This window comes from Colias eurytheme, chromosome 13 (assembly GCF_061535395.1).
Source record: "Colias eurytheme isolate Ceu_HAF_F1 chromosome 13, ilColEury1 Martin Lab GWU primary, whole genome shotgun sequence".
NCBI lineage: Eukaryota > Metazoa > Arthropoda > Insecta > Lepidoptera > Pieridae > Colias > Colias eurytheme.
In genome coordinates, this window is record NC_142992.1 from 278,929 (window position 1) to 306,770 (window position 27,842).

The following is a 27,842-nucleotide window of genomic DNA, read 5'->3' on the forward strand; positions in this document are numbered from 1 at the left end:
CGTGACAAATGTATCTTTTCACTTGAGTAAGCCGAGCTCTGCGGGTGATTAATGTTAGCCATAAGCCCACGTGTTCAGATCTCTACCAGGAGTTATTGTGAACTGACCTACGCGAACATTTATTATGATGACATACAATTACGCTGTGTGAATATATTTGAGCCATAGATTTTTTTATGGTGCACAACGGGCAACAGCTGATCGTAATTGTTATGGTTTAACTTTGCGACAGATCATTGTCTTGTATAATAACGCGTTGAAGTTAGAGATCAGTACCGCAGTATGTATACTGTTAAAACTTTCGAACTTTATAAAAATAAGACGAGCCTTTCTTGAATTAAGTTATATTTTTTTTGACTTTAAGTAAAGATAGATATGAATTTCAAAAATTTCATTTTGATTCATTTGTTGACTGTTCATTCTACGTATATTTGTAGAGCTGGCTTTTATTATTTTTAATAATCGAAAGGACCATTATTTGTTTACTGATGGCATCGTTTCTCTTTACAGTTTCTGCAGTAACCACGGCAACAAATGCCCGAGGCCGGGCACCGCGCCCGCCGAACTGATGTGCGTCGCAGAGGCCATGATGCCGCGACTCATTCTGCGGCTTCTACAGCACTTTAGGGAAAACAGGTATGTACTGATGTTTTGCTTGGGTATCTATATATACTTTGGATCATTTGATGTTCTCCAGCAAAGATTTGTGTGTAGCCCTGAAAAGTTACTGAATTGGTACGGTCAATTATCGACAGATGAAGCTGGGCTGCACGTATAAAAGATAATATCAGTTTGTTTACTCAATCATAGGTCAAAGTTGCAATGTTCGGCCAACAGATGTCGCTAGGTGCGGTTTAATTTAGTGATCCCCTGGCCTAGTGATTTAACAAGTTGTTAAATATAGTACTTTCTTTTACTGGTCAAATAGTTTATGTTTAGTTAATGGTAGTAATAATGTTGTTATTTAATTTAGAAGAAGAAAGAAAGAATGTTTATTCAGCACCTTACAAAATAAACAGAAACAAAAATAAAAATATTTTTATTGACTCACAACTACATAACTTGCGTAAAAAATTAACATTAACTTTAATTATATGTAACTATTGCAGCGACGGCGGCAGCTCGGACAACTACCGCGTGGCGGTGCAGGAGTGCGAGGGCTACGTGCAGATGCTCATGGAGTTCAACAACATGGGCGACCTCATGCGCGGCGCCATGACCAAGGCGCTCATCAACCCGCAGGTCACCACCATACATTAGCATAGCCAAATAATTCAGACTATCTACAAGCTGCAATGCAGATAATTTAATATCGCCTTAAACTAATTGTTATGAAATCCGATAACAGCTTTAGTTCTTCCTTTTCAAAGGAATTAACTTAAAAATATCAGAGACAGAATCGTAAATATAAAGCGTTAATTTCACAACAGAAGTTTGGATAGTTTCATAAGCCTTAAATCGTTGGTATAATGTGGATGAAATGAATTTAATATTTTAAAACACACCCATATTATTTAATGTTGCATATCCAATTTCACTATGTAAACGCGACATAAGAGCAATAAACAATATCACAATATCTCTAAATATAAAAATGAATCCCTATTTACCTTGGTCAAGGCATCACGCGTGAACGGGTAGACCGATATTTCGATAATTATTTTTTTGTTGTGTTATTGTTAGGAGAAGAATCGTACGTAGGAAAATTTAAGAAAAATTTGCCAATAAATAATAAAATTCAGAAAAACTCATAACACGTTTTACAATTCGCGCGTGACAGAACAACGCGTGTTGGGTCAGCTAGTAATTAAATAAATAAATAACATAAATATGAACTTGCAGATGTACCGCAACCTGGTGGAAGGCCCGTTCCCGGACACGGAGTACGGGCGCTACATGGCGGACTCCAACCGCATGTACGAGAGGGCCATCGACAGCTTCCCCGCGCCCGAGCCGCCCGACGAGTGAGTTCCACTAAATAGATTGTTATATTTTGTGTAAAAATAAGATTACACTTACGCTAAGGTAACAAAGAATCTATAGTATCGTGTCCAAATTACAATGCCTAATCAAGAAACAGAATGTGTGCGTCTGGACTAACAAATGAGTAATATTTTTTTAAACAAAATTATATACATACATATACAATTTTTCGTAAATTATTTACACAATTTACATCCCTTTTCTGTACTCACTATCATCTTACGTGAGTTAGGAATGAGTGTTTATAATTTCTCTGATATTATTGTAAATAGTTAAATACAAACAACAAAAAGTGTTTGTTTTTAACACAATATTAGATAGGTAAATAAAATATGACTTATTTATAACATTGGTCAATTTGTTACTTTAGATACCGGCACCTACCAGCGCTAGCACCTCGACTGCAGCACAAGACGTTGCTCGACGAGTTCATATTCTGGACGTTCAAATACGAGTTCCCGCAGAACGTGGTCTGTTTGCTGTTGAACATGCTGCCCGACCAAGATTATAAGGTAAATAAAATGACATCTTTATTTATATTATAAAAATAAATAAAAAAAAATTTACAAGTCATTTTATTATTTTTTTGATCCTTAAGATAAATGGGATTTGTAATTTATATTTGAACTAGCGGCCCGCTCCGGCTTCGCACGGGTGTAAAATAGATAGCCGGGCGGCCGGCCGGTACCGCCGCAAACGCTACGTCCCGCAATTTTTAAATCTGTAATATCTTCGAAAATATTCACTTAAATCATACGGTGTAAAGGGCCATATAGATCTATATTAAAGGAACAATGTATTCAAGGTATTTAATTGGTTAAGGATTAATGCTGTATTGGTTAAAATCGCATCGACAATGAGCCATTATTTGTCGTAAAAAGTAAATGACAAAAAAAGTTATTGTGGGTTATCCATAAGAGATAGACATATGCCATCGCGGACTTTTCTGCAGACCTTTTCAATGTGTATAATACTTAGTACATTATTTTGATAAAACTCGTAGGGTTCAGCCTGCGTTTGCAATGTAAGCGGAAAAAATGTATTTTTTTACGACATCACATTAGAAACATTTAATGGATGTTATTATACATATAAACCTTCCTCTTGAATCACTCTATCTATTAAAAAAAACCGCATCAAAATCCGTTGCGTAGTTTCAAAGATTTAAGCGTACAAAGGGACATAGGGACATAGGGACAGGGAAAGCGACTTTGTTTTATACTATGTAGTGATAAATGAGAATTCATCTGTAAAAAGTAGTCGTTCTTTGTATCTTATAATAATCAGTCTGGTTAAGTGAACAGTAAACATAATAATTACAAATAGTATCGCCGTGTATGTGACGTATACATGTCTGTGCGCGCTCGGCAGGAGCACCTGACGCGCACGTTCGTGCTGCACTACGCGCGCATCCCGCGCGTGCTGGAGAGCGCGGCCGACCCCGACACGCTGTCCAACCGCGTGGTGCACATGTCGGTGCAGCTGTTCAGCAACGAGGCGCTGGCGCTGCGCTGCGTGCAGCAGCTGCACCTGCTGCACGTCATGGTGCTGTCGCTGCGCCTCATGATGGGCAAGATCCTGGTGCAGAACACGCTGCACGAGCCGGCGCGCAACTTCCACTACGTGATCGACTGCACGCGCCGCGTCATGAAGGAGCACTGCTACTGGCCGCTGGTGTCCGACTTCAACAACGTGCTGTCGCACCGCAGCGTGGCGCTGCTGTTCCTGCAGGACGACGCGCTCGTCGCCATGTGGTTCGAGTTCCTCTCCATGCTGCAGGGTGAGCGAGCTACACTCTTTTACTTTTTTTTATTTATTCTGTATAAAAAAACAACAAACACACAAACTAGGGTGTTTGGTTTTTTTTGAAGTGAAACTTCTGTAGTGTAACATTTTTCCGTTATGCGTCATCTTTTTTTTATCCCTATCACGCGTGATTCGACGTATTTCTGTAAAGTTGCATTTAGTAAATTATTTTTTGAAAAATAAGGTCATAAAACGTGTGTACACTAGTACACGCACACATTTTTTCTAAAATTAATGGATATCCGACTTGATTAGAGCGAGGAATGTTAATTTATTAAAAAGTTTTAGTTTTCATCAAAATCGGCTTCATTCTTCTTTTTAAAGAATTTCAACATTTTCTCTAGTATTATATTTTAATAAACGAAATAATCGCTCTGTACATCGTACTAATCGGATGTTATCTGTCGTCTGGTGCAGGCATGAACGTGAACGTGCGCGAGACGGGCGGGCACATCGAGTTCGAGCCGTCGTCGTACTACGCGGCGTTCTCGTGCGAGCTGGAGGCGGCCGCGTACCCCATGTGGTCGGTGCTGTCGCACCTGGGCGCGCCGGAGCACGCCCCGCTCGCGGCCCGCACGGTGCGCGCGGCGCTGGCGGCCCTGCGCGGCTGGCTGGCGGCCGTGGGCGCGCCGCCCCGCGCGCCGCACGCGCACGCCTCGTTCCACTTCCCGCTGCACCGCTACCTGGCCGCCTTCCTGTGCGCCGCCGGCCGCGCCTGCGCGCTGCGCGCCGCCGACCTGCTGCCGCCGCCCGACCTGCTGGCGCTGCTCGCCGCGCACCCGCTGCGCGTGCAGGTGCGTGCCCCCCCCCCACACACACACAACAAGCTGGCTGGCGGCCGTGGGCGCGCCGCCCCGCGCGCCGCACGCGCACGCCTCGTTCCACTTCCCGCTGCACCGCTACCTGGCCGCCTTCCTGTGCGCCGCCGGCCGCGCCTGCGCGCTGCGCGCCGCCGACCTGCTGCCGCCGCCCGACCTGCTGGCGCTGCTCGCCGCGCACCCGCTGCGCGTGCAGGTGCGTGCCCCCCCCCCACACACACACAACAAGCTGGCTGGCGGCCGTGGGCGCGCCGCCCCGCGCGCCGCACGCGCACGCCTCGTTCCACTTCCCGCTGCACCGCTACCTGGCCGCCTTCCTGTGCGCCGCCGGCCGCGCCTGCGCGCTGCGCGCCGCCGACCTGCTGCCGCCGCCCGACCTGCTGGCGCTGCTCGCCGCGCACCCGCTGCGCGTGCAGGTGCGTGCCCCCCCCCCACACACACACAACAAGCTGGCTGGCGGCCGTGGGCGCGCCGCCCCGCGCGCCGCACGCGCACGCCTCGTTCCACTTCCCGCTGCACCGCTACCTGGCCGCCTTCCTGTGCGCCGCCGGCCGCGCCTGCGCGCTGCGCGCCGCCGACCTGCTGCCGCCGCCCGACCTGCTGGCGCTGCTCGCCGCGCACCCGCTGCGCGTGCAGGTGCGTGCCCCCCCCCCACACACACACAACAAGCTGGCTGGCGGCCGTGGGCGCGCCGCCCCGCGCGCCGCACGCGCACGCCTCGTTCCACTTCCCGCTGCACCGCTACCTGGCCGCCTTCCTGTGCGCCGCCGGCCGCGCCTGCGCGCTGCGCGCCGCCGACCTGCTGCCGCCGCCCGACCTGCTGGCGCTGCTCGCCGCGCACCCGCTGCGCGTGCAGGTGCGTGCCCCCCCCCCACACACACACAACAAGCTGGCTGGCGGCCGTGGGCGCGCCGCCCCGCGCGCCGCACGCGCACGCCTCGTTCCACTTCCCGCTGCACCGCTACCTGGCCGCCTTCCTGTGCGCCGCCGGCCGCGCCTGCGCGCTGCGCGCCGCCGACCTGCTGCCGCCGCCCGACCTGCTGGCGCTGCTCGCCGCGCACCCGCTGCGCGTGCAGGTGCGTGCCCCCCCCCCACACACACACAACAAGCTGGCTGGCGGCCGTGGGCGCGCCGCCCCGCGCGCCGCACGCGCACGCCTCGTTCCACTTCCCGCTGCACCGCTACCTGGCCGCCTTCCTGTGCGCCGCCGGCCGCGCCTGCGCGCTGCGCGCCGCCGACCTGCTGCCGCCGCCCGACCTGCTGGCGCTGCTCGCCGCGCACCCGCTGCGCGTGCAGGTGCGTGCCCCCCCCCCACACACACACAACAAGCTGGCTGGCGGCCGTGGGCGCGCCGCCCCGCGCGCCGCACGCGCACGCCTCGTTCCACTTCCCGCTGCACCGCTACCTGGCCGCCTTCCTGTGCGCCGCCGGCCGCGCCTGCGCGCTGCGCGCCGCCGACCTGCTGCCGCCGCCCGACCTGCTGGCGCTGCTCGCCGCGCACCCGCTGCGCGTGCAGGTAAGTGCCCCCCCCCCCCCACACACACACACACACACACACGATCATACATGCACACGTATAGCACGCACTTAAATAACTGCCATTTTGAAGACAAGTTTTATTTATTATGTTATGTGTTACTTATTTGCATTTACGGCTTTTAATAACAGAATCGGCTATAAACTGGTATTATCGACCTTATGATGTTTTGGATATTATATAATTAATATATTCCTACGGCTTACGTTTCGATTAATTGCAAAAGATTAACTAAAGCAACCAGAATTTGGGATCAAAATAAAACAGCATTCCGTATCACTAAACTTTATTGTAACTTAACATAACTGAGTATAAGAGTACACTAGAAGCTCGCGAGGGGCATGAAGTCCTCCGCCTCCGCACTCTCGGGCGGCGGGTCGGCCCGCACGTGCCGCGAGAAGTCGTACGTGAGCAGCTTGGGTGCGAGGAACCCGCCCGACCCGCGAGCTCCCCGGTGTATTATACCCGCGCCGCTTATTAGCGCACTGCCTGGAAATGCATATTGATATTAAAATATTGCGAAAATTCTATATTGAGTACGTTGTTAAGCGAAAATACAAAATTTTATGTTATATATCATAATAACAAAATATAGCGTGATATAACTACGGACGTAACGTTGTTTAACTGTACCAATCATTTCATCGTTGAGCTCAATTATTCAATACTAGCGGTCCGCCCCGGCTTCGCCCGTGGTACATTTTTACGTTTTTTCTACATAAGAACCACAAGGAATATAATAAAAAAAGAATTTATCGAAATCAGTCCACGCGTTCACGCATGATGCCGTAACAACGCGAAACGGATTTCATTTTTATATATTATTCAGTATTATATCGAAATATTTCAAATAGAAATAGGTTGTTTTATAAATATTATGCAAACATAATTTATCTGTATTTTGACGATTCTAAAACGTTTTTATACGAAGTCTAGTTGATAAGTTAAATATTTGAATTCTACATGTATAATTAGACCTCGACGTCCAAATTTACTTTGATGTTCCTAATTCAATCAATTCGTAAAAGATACAAAAAAAGGTAATGGTTATTTACCTTGCGTCTTCCAAATTTACTTTGATATCCTTAATTCAATCAATTTCTAAAAAAGATGATCGTAATTTACCTTTGGTGGGTTCGACGGGTTGTATATCAACGAAGGGCACGGTGCTCTGCGCTGCGTCCGCGTCGAAGTCGCTGTGCGTGAACTCCACGTACTGGTCGTGCTTCGAGTCCACGGCTAGTTGCGTGTGCGAGCGGGTCGGGATGTCCGGCTTGTATAGGGACAAACGGCTCCTGGAATGTGGGGTTTTATCGTTAGATGGTCGTTATGCTGTGTTTATATGACCAAACGTAATGTAAGGACAAAAATGAGAATCGTGAAATCTATTTTGCAGAAAGGGTATGTCTTTTATGGCTATTTTATTGCATGCTCGCGATAAAAAACTTCGTTAAGACAGACAAAAGTCATATGATCTTTAGATGTTAATTTTGTTTTGTTCTGTTTGACTTGCAAATCAAATATTTTAATAATTGTTCGTCAAGGTCGAAATTACTGACCTTGGAGTGTCAGCTCCTTCTGTGTTGTCGTTGCTTATCCACTGGCTTCTGGCTGGTGACAGTCTACCAGTTGTGTAGTTAAATGGTGTCGAGCGTATCTCGAAGTGTAAGTGCGCACCGATCATACGGAATCTGGAAATATTTCAAATCATTTAATCATCAAAACTGTTTGCCTTTATAATTATTAATTTTGCTTTGCTTTTGATACCTTACAAAACAATGTCTAAATAGTTTAGTGTACATTTAATCGTTTATTGCTCAGAAAAATGTAATATTCGCATATATTTACCTGACACCGGTCAGAATGTGTCCTTGTGGCGAGTCCAATTCATCCAAATCGACGGCTCTCTTCTCGTAAGTCAATGTATGGTAATCGAGTCCATCTCTCACGCCCGCGTCGCTAACGTCGAACTTCTGCACGGGCACCCAGCCGGCCGCGGTGACCGCCCCGCGCGGACCCAGCACGCCCTCGCTGATCTGCAGGTGGAACACCCGCCCGTACTTCACCAGGCGGATGCCGGTCACCACCCTGGGAAATAACCTCGTTCCTTTACCTGCTCGAGGATATAAAGTCATACCGACATGGACACCCGCACACCCCATGCAGTTATACACGATTACAGATAAACGCGCTACTCTACTCGTATGTCCCAAATGCTTTCGTGAAGAAATTAAAAGCTCCCGTGTTAGCCACTATTGAGCCGAAAAGAAAGCATTTATGTACAGCGAAGACGGTGAAGATGTTTGTGGCTCGCGTCAGAGTTCAGACGCTACTGACTTGTTCTTGTCGACGTCGGCGAGCGCTTCGCGCAAACTGAACGAGCGTTCCGCGACGCTTGGCTCGTCTTCGCACAGACAGAAACAGTACGAGCAGTGGAGGAGGTTCCACTTCCACCAGGAGTCGACCTTCGAAAGAAAATTATTGCGTAAAAATCATAGAAATGTGCGGGCGTCCCGACAAAGGGGACTAACTTGTTGTTCTTGACGTCCGACGTGGCGTCCCACAGGCTGAAGTAGCGGTCGGAGCTGGGGCCCGACTCGTCGCACAGACACATACAATACGAGCAATGCCAGAATAGCCAACGCCACCACGAGTCCACCTGCGGAGTGCTAGCGTCAGTTTACTCGTTTTAGCGGCGCTTGGCGCAAACACGTGAGATTGACATTAATAGCAATAGTAATTTTTAAATTCGTTAAATCATCGTCTCGTGACCTCTTTGATGTAAACAATACTGATAAATCAGATTTGTTTATGGCAAATGCATTATTAGAAATATACATTTTGAATGAATCTTAAAAAAATATAATAAATGTAAGTAGGTTATTCGTATGAAACCTTAGTAGTCCCGCGCGTACAGCTGCCCGCATGGCCGAGCGTGAGCCCGTTTTCGTACTCGATCCATTCGTATCTTCGCGTACTGGATTTACTCTGTAATAATATTCAAATATTTCAATAACGCTACAAGCATAATGATTATGATATTACATGATGTGTTTACGTTGTAGTTTTCGAAACATTCCTGTGTTACATAAGCGAGCCTATTAACGACACAAAATAGTTGAACTCGCTTGAGAATTACCTTTCTATATTTGCAATAATAATAGTAGTTAAAATATTAACTTACCGCGGGGCAGACCCACATGTCGGAGTCCATATATTGGCAGTTAATGATCCTGCCCTTGCAGGCGGGCTGCTTGGCGCAGAACTGGTCCTTGAAGCAGCCGTGGTTCTCCGCGAGCGTGTAGTAGGCGCAGTTCTCGCTGCACGTGTTGTCCGCGTTCATGTCCACCTCGTTCTCGATGTAGCCCTGCAGGAGACGCGTCACCTCGGCGTACGTTTCTCCTGGAACATTTTTTAAATCCATCAGTCATATTCTGAACGTTTTTCATATAATTATGGTGGGCTTTGTTTAGTGTCAGAGTTATGGTTTTTTTAAAGTTGTTGTTTTGTGTTTGTTTTGTCCGGATGTTGAGTCATTGAATATGACTTGATCAATTCAGAGTTCTGTATGTCGGTTATAGTAGGTAATCTATAATTAAATACACTGTTCGTCTTTCTTTGTTTGTGGGTTCTTTCTTACCGTGAATAAAAAACATATTCTTACCTTCCTTGTGCTCCGGCGGGTCGCACCTGTACAAGTCGCGTCTGGCCATGGATAGAGCTGATCTGGCGGCAGCGGCGGTGCGCGCAGTTCTCTCGCCGTACCGCTGTCTCGTCAGACTTGCCTCTTGGGTGAAATTACCTGCAAATTAAGTTCAATTTCATATGAAATATATTGGTAAACGGAATATGGTTGAAGTTGTGTAGCTTGTGTGTAGAATCGATTGTCAATAGAAATCGTAATCAGTATTCAGCACATGAGCATGGGGAGAAATTATTACAATCGATAATAATAGGTGTCAATGTACGGCTTATGATTTCTCTAAACAACCGTCAAAATTAAAATGAAATATGAATGAATGTTTTCCGCAATTAAATTAAAATTAATTTTTATTATGAAATTACCTTTCTTTAAGATACATGAGGTTTTTTTCTAAATTAGGGACATGAGTAACTTCATTTAAATATGGCCCAAATGTCATTCAACTCTTGTCCTTGTAAAATTATATTAGACGCTTACGTGATGGTGTTAATTTTTATAACGCTTGTACTCGTGTTTTTACTTTCTTGTTCCGCGGAAGTTAAACATTACTTTTTGTGAGAAATTAATTATCATAAATTTAATTATAATCAAAGTGTGTTATTCTATATATCAGTGCTGTTTCAATTACGCTTCTGAATATAGGCAAAATGAGATAAGCGGTATGAACTTGATCTCATTACTGCATTCAGTGTTTTATACGATTACAGTTCAACTGGGTTTACGTAAAAATATTTTTATTTATTCGGGTCATATGAATAAACATGATCTTTTTATGAATCTATTGTTCACGTATCTCTGAAACGATTTGAAATTTGGGTTTTATTTGGGTTAGCTAACGGCGTATATTTGATAAAAGTTAATTTCTTTTATTACGTCCATGATACGTATAATGCATTTTTATATTAATCAGAAAAAGCTTTCTAAACAAAGAAATTAAATCAATTTAAGAGAATAATAAACATGATTCATGCAAATCATTGTCATTATAAACAATGCATTTTGAGGTAACCGGCTAAAAGTGAGCAAATTAACTTCCGAGAATTCAATTGCAACGAGCGGTCAAGTTCCATAATCTTGCGGGGCTTCACGTATTTAACTAAATCTGATAACTTTCGTATTTTAGCATTTATATCAATTGTATTACCTAGTTTCGTAGATTAGTCGGTTAGATAGGTCATAAAATCTTAATGCGTTCTTAATCGTGAAATATAAAGCTCAATTTCCAAAGATTATCTCTAAATTAAATTACATAAGGTCGTGCAAAACATTTCTATCTTGAAGTATATAAAATGACACGATTGTAATTTATACAGTACCATATAAACAAACAAGGGCAGATGTCACAGTTCCCATAGCTGTTTATGTATCTTGTACGATACCTAAGAACTCGGTTCAGAAATTCGATCCTCATACCATTGGAGATACGATGACGGTATGTTTATCTACACGTGCAGTGTCAGAATTATTATTTGCAATGGAAGCTAACTCTTTAAAATTGATTCGTTCGTTCCCAGTAATTGTTATACCATAATTTTGACTTTAAACATCGTCATCATGAGCCGATTTTGTTCCAAATATAGAGACATGCCTTTGAGAATTCAGGACTACACAAAACTTGCAAATTTTTTGGTTTTGAAAATGTTTTATAAGTCTTTGCGAAATCAGGACTTTACTCAAATCCTGCTAAACAGTATTACAGTTGTGCAATTTGTACCTTTCCCGTATATCCTGAGCAGCATCCAGGAGAACTGCATCATGGCGTACCCCTTGATCTCGGTGAGGGCGATCGTGTTGTACATGTCGTAGATGAGCTGATGCTGCGATAGTTGCAGGTCGCACACGTCTGGGTGCTTCTCCTGCAATATCAGTTGTTATGTGCTTATTTGGTTCTTTTATAGCATACGTTTTATTTGGTCCTTTTGCACCAATTGTGGGAGGTGAATTGAATGAAGGGTAGCAATTTTATTAGGGCTTAGCATATTTTATTTGGTTGCAGCTCTTGTAACAATTAAGGTCTGTTGATTTGGAATATTACATATTATGTATATCATTTGTCAGAAAGTTTCGTTATAAGGTTCGTTGTTGGTTTATTAGGCAAAAGCTAATAGAAATTTAAACGAGACAGATAAACAAATTCGCGTGCTGAAACGAGTGTATTAAAAGTATAATATTATAACATAGCGTCGCTCATCTTGTGGTGTTGTATATTTAAATTGCGATAACGATGTAGTTTTTTATTATTGAAATAATAATGTTATATACTGACATAATTTTGATAAGCCTACCTAATTTAGGAGATTAATTTGTAATTATTAATTAATTGATTAATTTGTAAGAAGTATCTAAACGAAGGGTGTATTTATTTAATTTAATTGCCTTACAAATTGGCATAATTAATTATCTTGTTGTGTTTTTTTATAATTTTTATGTAGTCATTATTTTTTTTATAAAACTGAACTATAGCTTGAAAACGTATCGATGTTTTAAACAACATATATTTACTTAAATATTGTTTGTGTTGTTACATTCTTGAATTATTGATAGTATATCCGCTGTTATTGTTTATAACAAACTTCACAAATAATATAGATACATAATATTGTTGGTATTTCGACCTCGTAACACATATTATCGGTTAAGATCAAGTGACTTAAAAACATTCTTCAAGTCTCACGAATTTCCATGAATTCGTAATGCTCAAAAAACAAAATGAATTCGTCGACATCGCTGAGTCAAGTGAAAGTTCCTTGAAATGATTTCCGTATAGGAATGTTGTATGATTTGGAGGGATTTTGTATACTCAAACTACTGCGACATAGATATTGCAAATATGTAACTGAAAACATTTAACATGTTCACTAAAATAATAATCTTCTTATATATAAAAATGAATCGCAAAATGTGTTGGTAAGCGCATAACTCGAGAACGGGTGGACCGATTTCGATAATTCTTTTTTTATTATATTCCTTGAAGTACGAGGATGGTTCTTATGTAGAGAAAACGTAAATATGTACCACGGGCAAAGCCGGGGCGGTCCGCTAGTTTTAAATAATTATCACTACCTATATAAATGTTTACTACTAATTTAATTGAGACCATTTCGTAATCTCATTATTTAATGCGTCCATTAAGTTGTTATAATGCAGTGGAAGGATATTAGTAATTACTAATACGATTCCTAGGCATTGCGTGTGATTGTTACGTAGCGACGCATAGGTATCAGGTTTCTTTGTTTATGTTTAGTAATCTCATTAGCCTCGCTGCGTTTTATTCTATATTCATCGGAACAATGAATAATCACCCGTTTGTATTGCACTCTTGTGTGAAAACGTTGTATTCATGTCACTTTATCAGCATTAGAGAGACTGTTCATATTATAGATATTATACTCATTGTTTATATTCGGAGCCTGTTATACCATTGTTCATCGAATCACCTTGACACTTCCGAAATATTGACTCGATTACACGCCGGCGTTCGTTACTCAACTTTACGGCCTGAATGTTAAACACTAGGTCACTGACATTTGCAATACGACCACTATCTCGTACGTCGCAGTTTTGTTTTGATTAACTTCAAACACGTTAACATACTAAACTCATAACAATTCGATAGTATTCACAACGCACTAGCTGACGGTCAATTTAGGCGCAGAAGTGACACATAAAGGCATTTTATCGAGGAGGTCGCAGAATACGACCGGAATCATCACGAAATTGCCGTATTGACTCGCGACACTTTCGATTGTCACTGTTTACCTGCAACACGGAGCGGAACATGTCGCCGTGCTCGAGCAGGTCGTGCAGCTTGCGCACGGCCTGCGCCACGGACGCGACTGGGTCCATGAGTATGCTCTCGGCCAGGTCGAGCCACTCGCGCAGCGGCGCCGGCACCGCGCCCGGCCTGGCCTGCCGGTGCACGAACTCGAGGAAGCTCTTGTAGAAGCCGTCCACCATCTGCAGCCGCTCCACGGCCTTGATCCACAGCCACGAGTCCAGCGGCGGGCGCGGCGGTCGAGGCACGCTCGCGACGTGCTCGTCGAACGCCACAAAAGCCTTTGTTAGCTCGATGTCGCCGCCCAGCCCGGCCTGCGTCCACTCCGGATCGGTCACATTCTTCCACAGTTGCTGCTCTAGCTCGTAAAACTTGGATCTCACTGTGTCCACCGCGGTCGGGTCGCCTGCGCTGGCGACGGCCAGCAGCGCAAATAGCGCCGCAAATTTCATACTTTACACTAAAGCGTCTCGCGCCACGGTTTGTAACGCACTGGCGGCGGACGACTGACGAGAGGGGACGGCCGCTCGCGAGTGGGGTTCCTCTAGTGATGTACGCGAGTCGATGATTTCACGTGCACTATTTTCCGAGTATACACTAATTGAATACTTGTTTCGTAAGCTTATTCGTTTTAACTAAAAATAAATGGCGCGTGACGATACGATATTTTTAATGTCCACTTTAACCTTGAATTAACACCGATTCGAATGTTCGATTTTGCGAGTTACGTATTAACCATAGTATAGGCATTAGGTATAGGCATTACGTATAAGTGTAAAAAAAAGACGGGTTGCACTCCGGGAGTGCCGGCAGAAGTGAAAACTTGATTATTAACGTTCAGCATGTTTGATATTTTGGAATGGTATCCGTCTTACGCTTTTTCGATCAGGCCACGTGTCCTGACGCGAGTTTAAGATTTTATACCCAACGCCGCTAAAGAAGTTTTCACTTCAAAAATGAATATTTTAAGGCTAAGCGATTAAAAATATGACTTACATAATGACTGCCTGCAAAATTATTTTAGAAATAAATCCGGAAATAATTTCAAGTTATAATATTTGGCAATGCAGTATGTATACTACATTTGTCGTCTTGAACACTAAATTCTTTAGTCTAAAAATAACATCGATACCATCCTCCCCATCACTGTGTTGCATATGTTAATACGGTTACCTCAGCTCAAGACAGTTTGCTATCAACACACCTCTTATCGCGTTGCAATAAGATCGATATTGCATTGGCAGAAGTGCGTGTTTTGTAAATTCGTGTATCAGCTGACGTGCGACGTCGGGACAATATGTCAGGATGGATTCTATTGTGTATGTGTGTATACTTGTATAGTGGGATGCGGAGGGCTGGCGCGTGCAGGGGCTGCTCCCTTTTATTTGTTTATCGCTTTATGACTTTGCCGCTGTAGAAATAAACAATGCATTGAGGAGGCGTACGGAATCATCGATCCCTGAAATGCATTGTAATGCTCACGGTAGTATTTATGAAGATGTGAAATAGTGTTTTACGAGCGCGTTAATGTGTTATGAAATTCTCGATACATATATCGACACCTAGGTTAAATTAATTAAATCGAATATATTTACAAAAATGAAAATAATTTTAATAGGATACGTTATTTGATTTATTAAGAAGTCAGTTTCTTATCTCTCTTCGATACGTATCGGTTTGAACTTTATAGATGTCTAGTAATCATTCAAGTATGCTTTAAAAGGAAACGTGTACGCTACCAGTACAATAAATATAAATGTTGTTTTTTTAGTAGGTATGACATCCGCAAAACTATCACATGGCTATAAAGTATGCTATGCATATAAACGTTTATTTATATTTGACTTAAATTTTAATATCTCAGCATAACTGACGCATTACGCAGTTATTTCAATAACACCTTCTAAGAATCATTTGATAGCACTTATTTTTGTAATCTTATACCAAGAGGTAGGGATGTAACGATACATGATTTTGCCGATACGATACCGATACCGATATTTGTAGTAATGTATCGGCGATACCGATACCGATACCGATATCGATGGCTTGGTAGAAAAATAAATAGTGAATTATGCATAAAAAGTTACCAACATTTAACAGAGACAACTGTTAATCGTATTCTTTTAAATAAAAATGCCAAATCAAAAAACAACAAAACCATTTATTTTAGTATTATTATTTTTACGAAGTCAGTTAAACTTTAATTAATACACATACAATCAGTACCTAATAAAAGTTTACTATTCTGCCGTCCTTTAACTAGAAAGCCGTTAAGCCCACGAAGTGAGTTTCGAGTAAATGGCAAAAAACACGGAAATCGTTATTTCTTAAAAATTATGACACTTACAATAATTATTGTGAGATACATCGATCGACATTTAATTATATATAAATATTAGTTTTTACCCAGAAACTGTTATAATTTATTTTTAAATTCACTTTTTCTCGTTTAGTTCAGCATATAATCTGAAAATTTTAACTATTTACTGGACAAGACGGCCGTTCACATACCATAGCGACTTTTTAGCTAAGTAATTTAGTATTTTTATTTTCATTTTGTGATTTTTTTTTATTTAGTAATAAAATGCTTACCTAAAACGTCGTTAAGCTACTATAACTACTTTTAAGCTATGACTTTCGTTTTAATTTAAATTTCAAAAACTTTATAATCAGCGTTTAAGGGCTTTTGGATGCTTTTGTACTATGATTCTATATAGTTGTACTAAATTTTAATCTTACTAATGTTAAAAATTTGCTGCTGTCTGAGGCTTTGCTCTCGGGAATTACATCCTCTAGGTCAACCAATGGAAAGGAAAAGGATCAAAAGCTTTTAGGTTTAAGTATTAAGGATTTAAACACTATCTAAATTAATGGTTTTAGCGTCTTATTGAGAGTAACAAGTATTTTAAACTCTTTTACTAAATGACTCTTTTAAGTTTTCGATAAAATTAACCTTTATTTCTCGTCATGTTCACGTTTATTTCATTACAGTGGCTCATTAAGGGGTTAAGATTGAGATAAATCTTCTCGCTTTTCTTTTTTGGAACCGTATATTCATTTAGAATTGCAATTATAACGTTATTTTATAAATATTCTTCTGCGAAGCCATCATACGAGTCACGGATATGTGAGTACATATAGAACCACAAACAATGTAAACATAAATCGTTTCCTGAAAAAAAATTAAGACTTGTGCACAAGGTTTTTGAAAAAATACACCCTGGTTTCAATAGGGCTTCAAGCTCTTACATGTGGGATGCTCTTAATAAATAATGTAGAACCGCTTATCAAATGATTAGAAGACTCTTTCATCCACATTCAGAAAATATAATATACCAGAATATGTGGAAAATAGCAGGAGGTAGAAAACTTTTTATTTGCTACAATGTAAAAAATACAAATCTTAATAATCTAATACATATAAAGATAAGAAAAAATAGCAATAGTTGCAAAATGGACTCCCCGTCAGCGGGTCAAAGGTAGTGTACTCCTAACAATTTTTGTATCACCATCTCTAGTACATTAATAAATAGTTTTAAAAATTAAATAGTACAGACTGTCTTTCTTCTCTTTCTCGGTTACAGAGATAAATCAGAGTCTAAACAGAGAAGTACGATTGAAAGTTCGCACTGTCGTAACCATTACCTACCAAATTTTCGTAACTTTGACTTGTTATATTTTCCGTAATTTAGCTGCTAGATTGTTTAAAACTTAGTAAACCGGATCAGAAACAATACGTCTTGTAAAAGAAAATCAAAAACAATCGGTACTCTGCTTGGGAGCGACATTATTTCATCATCACTCTCATCTCCAAAACTGATGCATCACCAGAATCGGATAACTGCCTTTTAGCTAAAAAATGAGGGTTAGCTGCTTTGTAGCTAAGCAAAAAAGTGTTATTAGAATTTTTCCTAAATAAAATTACTTAACTAAAAAAGCGTTAAGGGCGAGTAACTGCAAATAAGGTAAGGATTTCCATTGGAATCGTTATATGAAAGCATATCATAAAGCAGTTATAGTCCTTTTGCGTCCCTATAGTCAAGTATAATCTGATAACGTACTTTTAGTCAAGTAAAAAGCTAAAAAATAATTATTAAATCTGGCGGTTAAGGTACTTTAAAGGAAATTTAGCGAAGTAGTGTTGGTTAGACGCTTTCAAGTTATGGAATCGCTGAAAATTGTGTTACTTAACGGCTTACAATATTTTCATATCTCTATAACTATTAATGCTAGAGAAATGATTCTTAGACAGAAAGATAGAGAATTCTGAACTCTATCACCCTACATTTAAAACTGAAAATTGACCATTTGAGGGTTAACGGCTTTTTAGTTAAAGGACGGCAGTATTGGTAGAGTTTTTTCAGAAAACAAAGTGCGCACGCGCGGGCGGCCTCCCGCATCGTTCATTGGGCGCGGATTTTTGAATTATTTGATATCAAAAAAATTGGTTGTTTGTAAAGTAGGTTTACGATCGAGATGTTTACGTGATAACATAATGCAGTGGCAGCGCTCGAGATGAAACGGGAGATCGGTCCGTCTCTCTCTCGTTATACCTGCGATCGCGCTCGTGAGGTTTTGGTGTGACACAAGTTTATGAACATGTCACCCGACTAAAACGATTTTAAAAACGTTATCACGTTAAAAATTAAAAAAATTCAAAATTATTTCTTTCTTTCCTTTACATAAACAAATTTGTGATTGGAACACTCCTAGTAAGCAAATAAAATGCTTGTGTCCTGACACAGGTTCCGCTCTTCCTTAACACTATTACAGAAACAGAAATAAAACAATATGAATGAATACAATGCAAAAACATAAAAGAAAAGAAATAATTTAATAAAAAAATATCGGTATCGGCTGATTTATTATCGGCGATACCGATATATCGGCTTGCCGATATATCGGCCGATATATCGGTATCGGTATCGGTATCGTTACATCCCTACCAAGAGGCTTGTTCGCGTACCTACTACCTACTAATATTTGTTTTGTTTAATGTATAAAAGACTACTAAAAAGGTATATTATATTCGCACAGAAACAATAACATACGTGCAAAAAATTAAAACTGTATTCATTCAGAACACGTTTTATCTATAATTGTGTGTATGTAAAAAATAACATTTACATTGTTTTACTAAACGATAAAACGATATAGAAAGAAAGAAAGAAAGAAAGAAAAAACATTTATTTCAAGGACATCAATAAAGAACATCAATACAAAGAAATAAACAAAACTAAACTAAACAAAAAATGAAAATTACATAAAATTTACATACAAGAGAAAAGGTAAAAAATAACATGAGAAAAAATTAAAAATAAATAAAAACAATTGTAAAACAGTGTCCTTGAAAAAGGGAAGCCAACTCAGCATAATCTATGCTGCAATATTATGCATACACAGAGCTGGTTTTCAGTGGCCCCTAGACATTGTTACGATTAGAGAAACATTATATGAGTAATATTAAAATACGAAATAAAAATGGAATAAATACAAAATATAATCAGTAATCACGATACAATATCACGATATAATATCATATAGAGGAGATGGGCAGACAAAAAAATATTTTCATAAAATAGTAATATTAAAAAAAAAAAAATAATAAAATAAAATAATACTTAATAATAATAAATAAAAATATTAGATATATTTACATACATAGTTAACTACTATATTTAAGTGTACATATTGCCACTAAGGTTGGATTTGTTGCATTAGTAATACAATTTTGTATTTTTTCTTAAAATTCTCAACTGTTCTAAGGCTGGGAAGTGGTGGTGGTAAGTTGTTCCAACACTTAGTGGCACTGTACTTGAAACTTCCTCGAAAACTAGCAGAGTGGTGCTTGGGAATGGTGAGTTTAGTTGCAGCTTGTCTAGTTTTATATACTAGATTTTGGTCACCCATCCAGACAAGCTTTTCAAAGAGGTACTGAGGAGTTTCGGACTTAATAATTTGAAAAAGGAACGAGGCAAAGTGGAGCCGTCTACGGTTCTCCATATTTAAACAACAGGCTTTATTTATAAATGGTGTTATATGCTCCCGTGGAGGAATGTTCCAACAGAAACGGGCACATGCATTTTGTACCCGTTGTATTAGCTGCTTCGTACGAGCAAGTATCCGCCTCCCGTATACCACGTCCATGTAATTAAATTTTGATAATACGAGACTGTCGCAAAGCCTAACACGTAGTTCCGGATTTAGGTACTTTCTAATACGGTACAGGATTTTAATGCGATAGAAGCAGTTAGCTGCAGTAACACCGATATATTTTTCAAATCTGAGGTGTTCATCAAAGATTATTCCCAAATTACGAGCTTCACTAACACGGTCCAGAACTTTACTACCTATGCAAACAGGAATAAGATGACATTGAATTGAGTTTACTACTTTCGGTGTGCCTAGAACCATATACTTGGACTTAGATGGATTAAGAACTAGTGAGTTACGGTTTGACCATTCGAATATGGAAGCTAGATCTGAGTTTAATTTATCTATCGCAGAATGTGCTTCATTCGGGTGAAATGATATAAATAACTGAACATCGTCAGCATATATATGATATCGGCATGATTTTATATGTTTTACAATATCAGCAGTATATAATATAAATAAAAGAGGGCCTAAAATAGAGCCTTGAGGAACTCCTTGTGTAACAGGTTTACGCTCTGACATCTTATTACTACCGTCTTCCATTGCTACTGACACCCTTTGTGTTCGATTACTCAAATAACTGTTGAACCATTTTATAGTAGAATGACTGAGACCATAGTATGCGAGTTTAGATAATAGTAGTGATGTGTTTAAAGTATCAAAAGCTCTCGAATAATCCAAAAGCACAAGGATTGTCCCTTTTCCTTCATCTTGCGCACTAAGAATGTCATCCAGCACATCGGCCACAGCTGTTGTTGTACTTTTGCGTTTTCTGAAACCAGACTGACGATCCGGTAGGATGTTATGATTTTCAATAAAATTCATCAACTGCTTGTGCGCCAACTTCTCTATTACCTTTGAAAGACACGGATATCACGATGTATGTACAAATTCTCCCTCATTGATACAAGGGAGTACAAAAATATAATTTACGGGTCACGAAAAGTGCATCGCTGATTGATTTAAATTAACGTATCCTCCCGAGTGACGCCGCACCCTCACACATGTACATGTGAAGAGGCACTATGTACCGTACAATACTCCTTGTGATTGAGGACTTTTCAATTTGGTAGCATATTCCATTCGACGATCAGAAAACAAGCCTTGTTTGCAAACAATGAGAGATAAGTTTGTCTCAATTGTAGAATATTTATGTTGTAGTTGTCTTTGTTAATTCTTATTTGTTGATGAATGTAAATATTCAATCAAATTCCATGATTGGTAGACTGTTTTTATACAGAGAACTGTTCCTTCATGATTGTTTCGTAAATTTTTGTTCCTATAATCGACCGTTGTTTTTTAATTTTCTGCACATATAGCGAATCAACGATAGATGGATTAATCAGAATGAAGGGAACAGAGTACGTAAGAGAAGACGACACATTACGCACTAACATACATGTAAATACATATTATTATATAGTACTTGATAACCTTGTGTACAACTAGAATCTAGTGCTATGTTAGTGGAGTAAAATTGAATGAAATAAAACGGAAGCTTAGGTATCTCGCGCGTAATTGTGAGTGTATATTGTTTGACCTTCTGTCAATCATGTCCTATCTGGTGCGAGCAGATTTGTTAACGTCACACATAATTTATATGGTAGAAGTAGGTATTATTGGAATTTTATTTAGATGTGTAGATGACCTATGTATGTAATTTTTAAACTAGTGTTTTTTTTTAATGTTGTCTACCTTCGGTTCAATTTTAGAAAGCTTATATACACAATAATTAATACTGTAAAGAGTGTTGGTAATGTAATATTTTAAGCTGTTAAAAAGTATGTCACTTCAATATTAGTTATCCCTGTAAAAAATAAAAACTAAAAATTTTTAATTAAATATGTGATCGAGTTCACGACATTTAGTTAGGTGTGAAATATAAATATTCCTCGAACATAAAGACAAAATAATTTTTTACCACAGCACGTTGTGGGCTTCCGAGTTCCGGCACAGCGCTGGTTTATCAAACCGCGGGCAAGTGACCCCGCTGACTCACTGTATATCTCGTAGGTATTCAAAATAGCAAAAATTATCATTTTTCACACTTGTACACTTCGATCAGTTACAGACTTATTGATAAAAACAAAATGACGTAAATAAACGTTTTGTTGTTGCTCATGTATCCTGTACTTTTGTGATACAATAAATTTTTGGGTGTTTATATGGAAAAATGGATTTTGTCCTGTATATTTATCCTTGTATTTAGAGCACTTATACAAGGAAAAGTTTTCATCCTGTTACGGGGAATAATGAAGGATGTCGTTTTAAAATTAATTAAAATTAAAGTAAGATTAAAATGCTTCTCTACATAATTAACACGAACATGCAAGTTAGCAGAATGACAGAATTACATTTCTGTAATATATTGAACATGGCTTATCTTCGTTCATGTAACAACGCAAAAGTACAATTACATAGTAAGCTGTTAGGTTGTATCTACAGTAGTAACTATTTAATATGTGACAACGGTCAATAGGCACATGTACGGCGTTTTATTAAAAACAATCGGCCGCGTGACACCGGGCTCAATGACTCACACACATAATGTGCACGGTTATCTCGGCAGACGTATAATAGTGATACATTCGAGTTAATCAGCCCTCGACCCCGAAACGAAAGCACAGACGAAAGCCTCGTAAAACAATAATGTGACTTAAATGCTCAGGAAATGCTAATGTGTGTATTTATAGTGTTTTTATGGTGCTCTAAGTATGGTACAGTGTGGAAGGAATGTGATTGAATATAACTTTCATAGGTTTTAGATAAACTCGTTCATCAGGTCACAGGTGAAGGTACAGCGCGGTTTCACTCTCGCTTGCGAGTTTTTTAACGTACATTTGTATATTTAAGTGCGGCTATTAAACCTTTTACGTGAAGTATGTTTTTGTGTAAATACTACTCAAACTAAAACATTGCTTAAACGCAGTTTATTATCACAGGATTTCTATTTGCTGTCAACAAACAAACTACGGTTGATATAAATAACACATCCAATGACATAATTACTTTAGACTCTCAATGTTTTTTTATAACAAACACCAAAAACTAGAAATAGCCATTTCAAATACATAAAATAATGACGAAACCCTTAAAATGAAAATTTAGTATAATAATTCTACGATTACGCTTAAATTGTATACGTAAACTTAGTAGAACGGCAAAAACTGTAAAATAAATCGGCGAACGTTACCAGATTTCAATAAACTTCCTTGAAACCAGTGATAATGAACGAGTATATTGACCGCGTTGCTGTGATAATATTCACCTACTTTTACTATTGTTAAATAAATAAACCAAACATTTAAACGGGCATACGTTCTCTGATATACATTTATGTTTAACAATGATCCAGTAACTTGAGTTGTTAACAAATGTAATGAATAAAGGAGTCTGAATAGCGGATGCACAATTGATCCGTCAGTCAATAAACCGGTGCAGTACAATGTGCTGGTGGAATGTCATGTTTTACACCGAATACGAGTTATGCCAAACATTTTTCATCTGGTTTCAAGTTGGTATTTGAAGAAATATTCTTGATTCTTACTGTAAACATCCTGTCGGTGCTCAGGCAAACGGTAGACACGCAAAAGAGGGTAACTCTAAATCTTGCGGATTAAATAAAGTAGTAGTTGTTAATGTGTACGTATTTAAATATAGAGGTATTAAAATTATAATTGATATAGGTAGAATGTAGTACATATATACAATAGAGTATAAAAATATGTATCGTTATGTAAATGCAATCTGATATACTTTTTTAAACTTATGAACTTTCTCACGTATTGAATGCCTGTGCTATGAGAAATATAGCTTATTTTATCTCTGTAATATTTGTAATCTATATGTTTAGTTATCAATTGCTCAGCAAAACTTTTATTATAATAACTTGCAATGTCAAAGTTCAAGTTGAACTTTGTATACGCTATGTTTTGCATCGCATCCAATGTCGTGGCCGACAAAAGGACGAATAATGCGAAAATGTAATTGAAGGCGAAAGTAATACAAACCTCTAAATCATCCACAATGAGTTCCATTAGTCCTCGCACAAAAAGGTGTTTATACGGTGGAACAATCAAGGCGTGGATCCTCTCCATGAGGCCCGGCAGCGCGCCGCGGTCGTGCGACACGCACCAGTCTGCAAAATCTTCAAGCGTTCTCCTCTCCAGCTCCTGCTGTAGCTTCACATATTCCCGCATCATCCGATCGGCTGATTCCACGCGACTCAGCAAATCGGCCATTTCGTGCAGCCTCAGTTCGAGCCGGGCCCCTCTACCCACGCTCTTAGCCAGCAGCGTGGCCACTACCGAACTTCTATCCACTTGCAACTCCAATTTCCGAATTGCACGCGTTATCTCGGACAAGCGCGCCAATACCTGCCTTTCTCTTTTACGAATAAACGGCAATTCAACGCCCCCGGTGGCGTTGAATGGTTTGCCGATGACATCCCAGGAGTTGAGGACCTCCTCGCCGATTTGTTTACTCAGAAGGATCACGTCGACCGCTTCGTCGATAAGCGCGTGCGTGCTCGTCACGGCGATGAGAGCCAAGAACACTCGCACGCGACCGGACATGGCGACGGTCGGACTCCCACTGGTGTCTGCTGCCTGTTGCCGCGGTGACGCACGCTAGCACGGGGGTGAACAGCGCACAATACATAATGTGCACAAGTTGCCGTTCATTCTCACCATTGCATTGTAACGAATGAAGATTCATTGATTATCATACATATAATATTAAATGAAATGTTGCAAAACACTTTAGCCATACATTTCTAGCCAGTTATGTCACGCTGCTCAATAAGTTGTAGAACAGGTATTATGTTCTGTAAACTGTAGGTACTCTATGAGTATGTCTAAATCAATATTTAAAGCAGAAGGTAGAACACAAGATGTACAAGAATGTGTAAGATCATCCATACGAAGAAAAATGTATATGTACGGTGTACCGTTATGATAAAGTCAGCTTACTAATTATACAGTTTTGTGGTAATTCCGAACATCTGGCAACATTTACAAAACCCGCAACATTCTCCACTTCATTAACAAAAGCTTTTTGTCGTCCTTTCTGAATTTTTTGTAGTCAGGAATTTGATGTCGGTGTGATATGGGAGGCAAACAGATGTGCGCTTTGTTATTTATTTATTGTAATCAGCAACGGGTTTTAATGATATTCTAACTATTATACAAATATTGCGTGCTAGGGACAAAGAAAAGACAATAATTATCCTTCTATGTGGTTCACTCGATGTCCTTAAGTCAATAATAATTATGAATCGATTTATAATACAAAAATACATTCGGTATCAGTTCAATTTCATAATTTAGGTCAAGTGATTTATTTGTTTTGGGGTTGTTTATGGATTGATTTTAAGTGGCTACATGATTACATATCATTAAAATAGATTAATATTTTTTAGAAATTACTGTTTTGTTTATTTAAAACTCAATAAGATAAGAGAAGTCTTTGACATTCCTACGATAAATGTGAATACTTACACAAATTTAAACTCAAACTCACACTCAAACTCAAACATTTATTAATTCAATTAGACTTCTTTTAGAAGCACTTTCGAATCGTCATTACATATTTTTAACATTTACCACCGATTCGGAAAGCAGTATCTATGGAGAAGAACCGGCACGAAACTCCATAGTTGCTCTTTTAAAATCATGTCAATATTACAACTTAATTTTACATTATATGTAACTTATATCTAACTACATAATATAACAAAATAAAAATATGCCAAAGAACTGTCCTGTGGTACTTACGCGACAACCCTCCATGGATTTTCATCTTCCATGTATTTCTTAAGGCTGTAGTAGGCTCTCAGAAATAATACATTTTTTACATAATTTTTAAATTTAGCACTATTAAACACTTTAATACAATGAAGAATTTAAGCAACTTGCTTAAAAGCAACTCAGATTATCTAGTGAAATTCGCGGAATTTGCAATTGAAATTTGAAACACATTTTATTTTATAATTAAACATTGTTATTACTCTGTACTCAAATTACAGGGATTCCCCTAAATGTAGATAAGCTTACTTGCATTAATTTGAGTGTCCGGTTATGTGCGCTAAACGAACTAGATATAGAGAGACGAAGATATATTACTAATAAAAACTCCTCACAATTACAAAACAGAAACACACTTAAACACGTTTTTTTAAGAATTGTAATCAATAATGATATAATTTCCTGGCTTGGACCCGCATAATTAAGGTATAGTAGAGAGTTACTAATAAAGCAATCCGTGTTTGGCAAGGAATTATTCTACACGCTCTCAACTCAAACTCAAACATTTCTTTATTCGCTTTAGAATCGCCAAAATACAGAATTTAAATTATTCAAAAGCAGATTTTACAGAGAATATTCGGTGAGAAACTCTGTGGCTGGTCTTTTGAAATCATAATATTATGATTATATTTTGTTATCATATCACGGGTGGCCGAGAGAACAAAACTCGCCTCGTGATCGAATTTTTTTACAATAAGCCAGGAAAGTATCCCGTAGTTTTTAAGCCACAAGAATTAATGTACCTTCATTTATTTTTAAGACATTGGCCCATATTAATTTGTGAATTGCATTTTTTTAAATTATTGTTTAATGTGATGAAATGCCTGCTCATGATGTCCGTTTAAGCAAAGTCGGTTTGTCCCCCGCAGAGCCTGTTCTACGAGATCCTGGCGGGCGTGTGGGTGCGCAACGGGCTGCAGATCAAGGGGCAGGCGATGACGTACATCCAGGCGAATTTCTGCAACTCGATGGTCGACTTGGACATATTCTGGCTGCAAATCTGCGCCGCGCACCTGCCCGCCGACCAGTTCATGGACATGTGTATAGACACGTGAGTACTGAGCACACAGACACACAAACACATTGACAGTAGCAAGCACACATATTGTCACACGCACACTCATACGCATATACAGGGTGTCCCACTGTTGGTATACTAAGCTCAAAGGAGGTTATAGTTTAGCATACGCTGAGTACATACGTAAAAAATACTTAAAAAATTCCAGACGAAGTTTTTTTTAAATAGATGAATTCTTAAAACATGTGTACACTCATAACAAGCAATCCGACCAGCTTTGCTACCAGCACGTGACCTATCGTTTAAGATTATGTTTTCATAGACAAAATGCTCACATTAGCGAAGCGGTATAAGCCGGCTGCGCGAAGCTAGAGAAGAAAACATGGATTTTCAGGAATGTAATTTTGTTGTATAAGTATTTTTTACGTGATCAGTGCATGCAAAACTACAAGACTCTTCGCGCTTAGTATACCAATAGTGAGACACCCTGTATAAGCACACACAAACATTCCATAGGATCATACAGTTAGATTTTGTGCATTCGATGATGGATTATTCAAGCTACGTTCTTACTGTACACTACAATTTACGGTATAAGGTCTCGTAATTAATTGCCTATGATTTTTTTTTATACATTTTGTTATAATAATCACACTATAAAAGAAAACAATCAGATAAGATCAGTTAACATGGATCCACTGCCGCCGTAACCTTTATATAATACGATTAATTCTATATTTTACAAAAATCATCATCAAATGCTACAATAATGTAACTTTATATCTAACATTGAATTGTAACAACTGCTTTATTCACTTAAAATTTCTGAGAATTATGATAATGTATGTACTTGGTGTACTTTGACTTGATACTCGGTACTCGTGACATATAATTATGCCGCCGGTTCTCTCGTTTCACATGGAACTATTGTATCATGTGTGTAAGAGTTTCACTGTCTTTATGACTTCTTTTTTGTTCTCAATCATGTTTTGTATAGTATGATGTCATACTTCCTTTTGGTATCATGACGTATAATAATATTTATAGTTTTTATTTATTTATTCTTCACTGTATGAGAAATACAATATAAAGACGACAAAAAAAAAGATACAATCGGCATACAGTGGGCGGCCTTATGGCTATAAGCCATTTCTTTCAGGCAACCGTCGGTTTTTATTGTATTGTTTACAGTTAGTTTGTTATGATTTTATTGTATTGTTTACAGTTAGTTTGTTACGA

The 27,842-nt window shown here is 39.6% G+C and overlaps 2 protein-coding genes across 5 annotated transcripts in view; one reads left to right on the plus strand and one right to left on the minus strand.

Annotated features, from left to right (window-relative positions):
- The window catches only part of Ubr3 (Ubr3 ubiquitin ligase), a 68,889-nt gene that overhangs the window by 27,954 nt on the left and 13,093 nt on the right, over positions 1 to 27,842 (plus strand). The window contains exons 3-10 of the mRNA XM_090108895.1: positions 511 to 636; positions 1,110 to 1,242; positions 1,843 to 1,964; positions 2,354 to 2,495; positions 3,355 to 3,763; positions 4,207 to 5,893; positions 5,937 to 6,123; positions 26,455 to 26,636. Of these exons, the coding sequence (XP_089965021.1) occupies positions 511 to 636; positions 1,110 to 1,242; positions 1,843 to 1,964; positions 2,354 to 2,495; positions 3,355 to 3,763; positions 4,207 to 5,893; positions 5,937 to 6,123; positions 26,455 to 26,636 (2,988 nt within the window). The remainder of the gene's footprint in view (positions 1 to 510; positions 637 to 1,109; positions 1,243 to 1,842; positions 1,965 to 2,353; positions 2,496 to 3,354; positions 3,764 to 4,206; positions 5,894 to 5,936; positions 6,124 to 26,454; positions 26,637 to 27,842) is intronic.
- orion (chemokine-like protein orion) lies at positions 6,414 to 24,397 on the minus strand. Of its 4 annotated transcripts, none has more exons than XM_090108623.1 (10): positions 23,792 to 24,397; positions 11,562 to 11,703; positions 9,809 to 9,946; positions 9,329 to 9,546; positions 9,040 to 9,132; positions 8,676 to 8,803; positions 7,993 to 8,232; positions 7,704 to 7,835; positions 7,270 to 7,439; positions 6,414 to 6,633 (listed from the first exon to the last, which is right to left on the minus strand). In XM_090108623.1, exons 1-10 carry the CDS (start codon positions 24,353 to 24,355, stop codon positions 6,467 to 6,469), a joined length of 1,992 nt encoding a protein of 663 aa, XP_089964749.1. In that variant the 5' UTR covers positions 24,356 to 24,397; the 3' UTR covers positions 6,414 to 6,466. The 4 variants fall into 4 exon arrangements, with proteins under 4 accessions (XP_089964749.1, XP_089964748.1, XP_089964750.1 ...); XM_090108622.1 differs by lacking the exon at positions 8,676 to 8,803 and adding an exon at positions 8,482 to 8,609 and having other exon boundaries at positions 23,792 to 24,396; XM_090108624.1 differs by lacking the exons at positions 8,676 to 8,803; positions 23,792 to 24,397 and adding exons at positions 8,482 to 8,609; positions 13,607 to 14,122.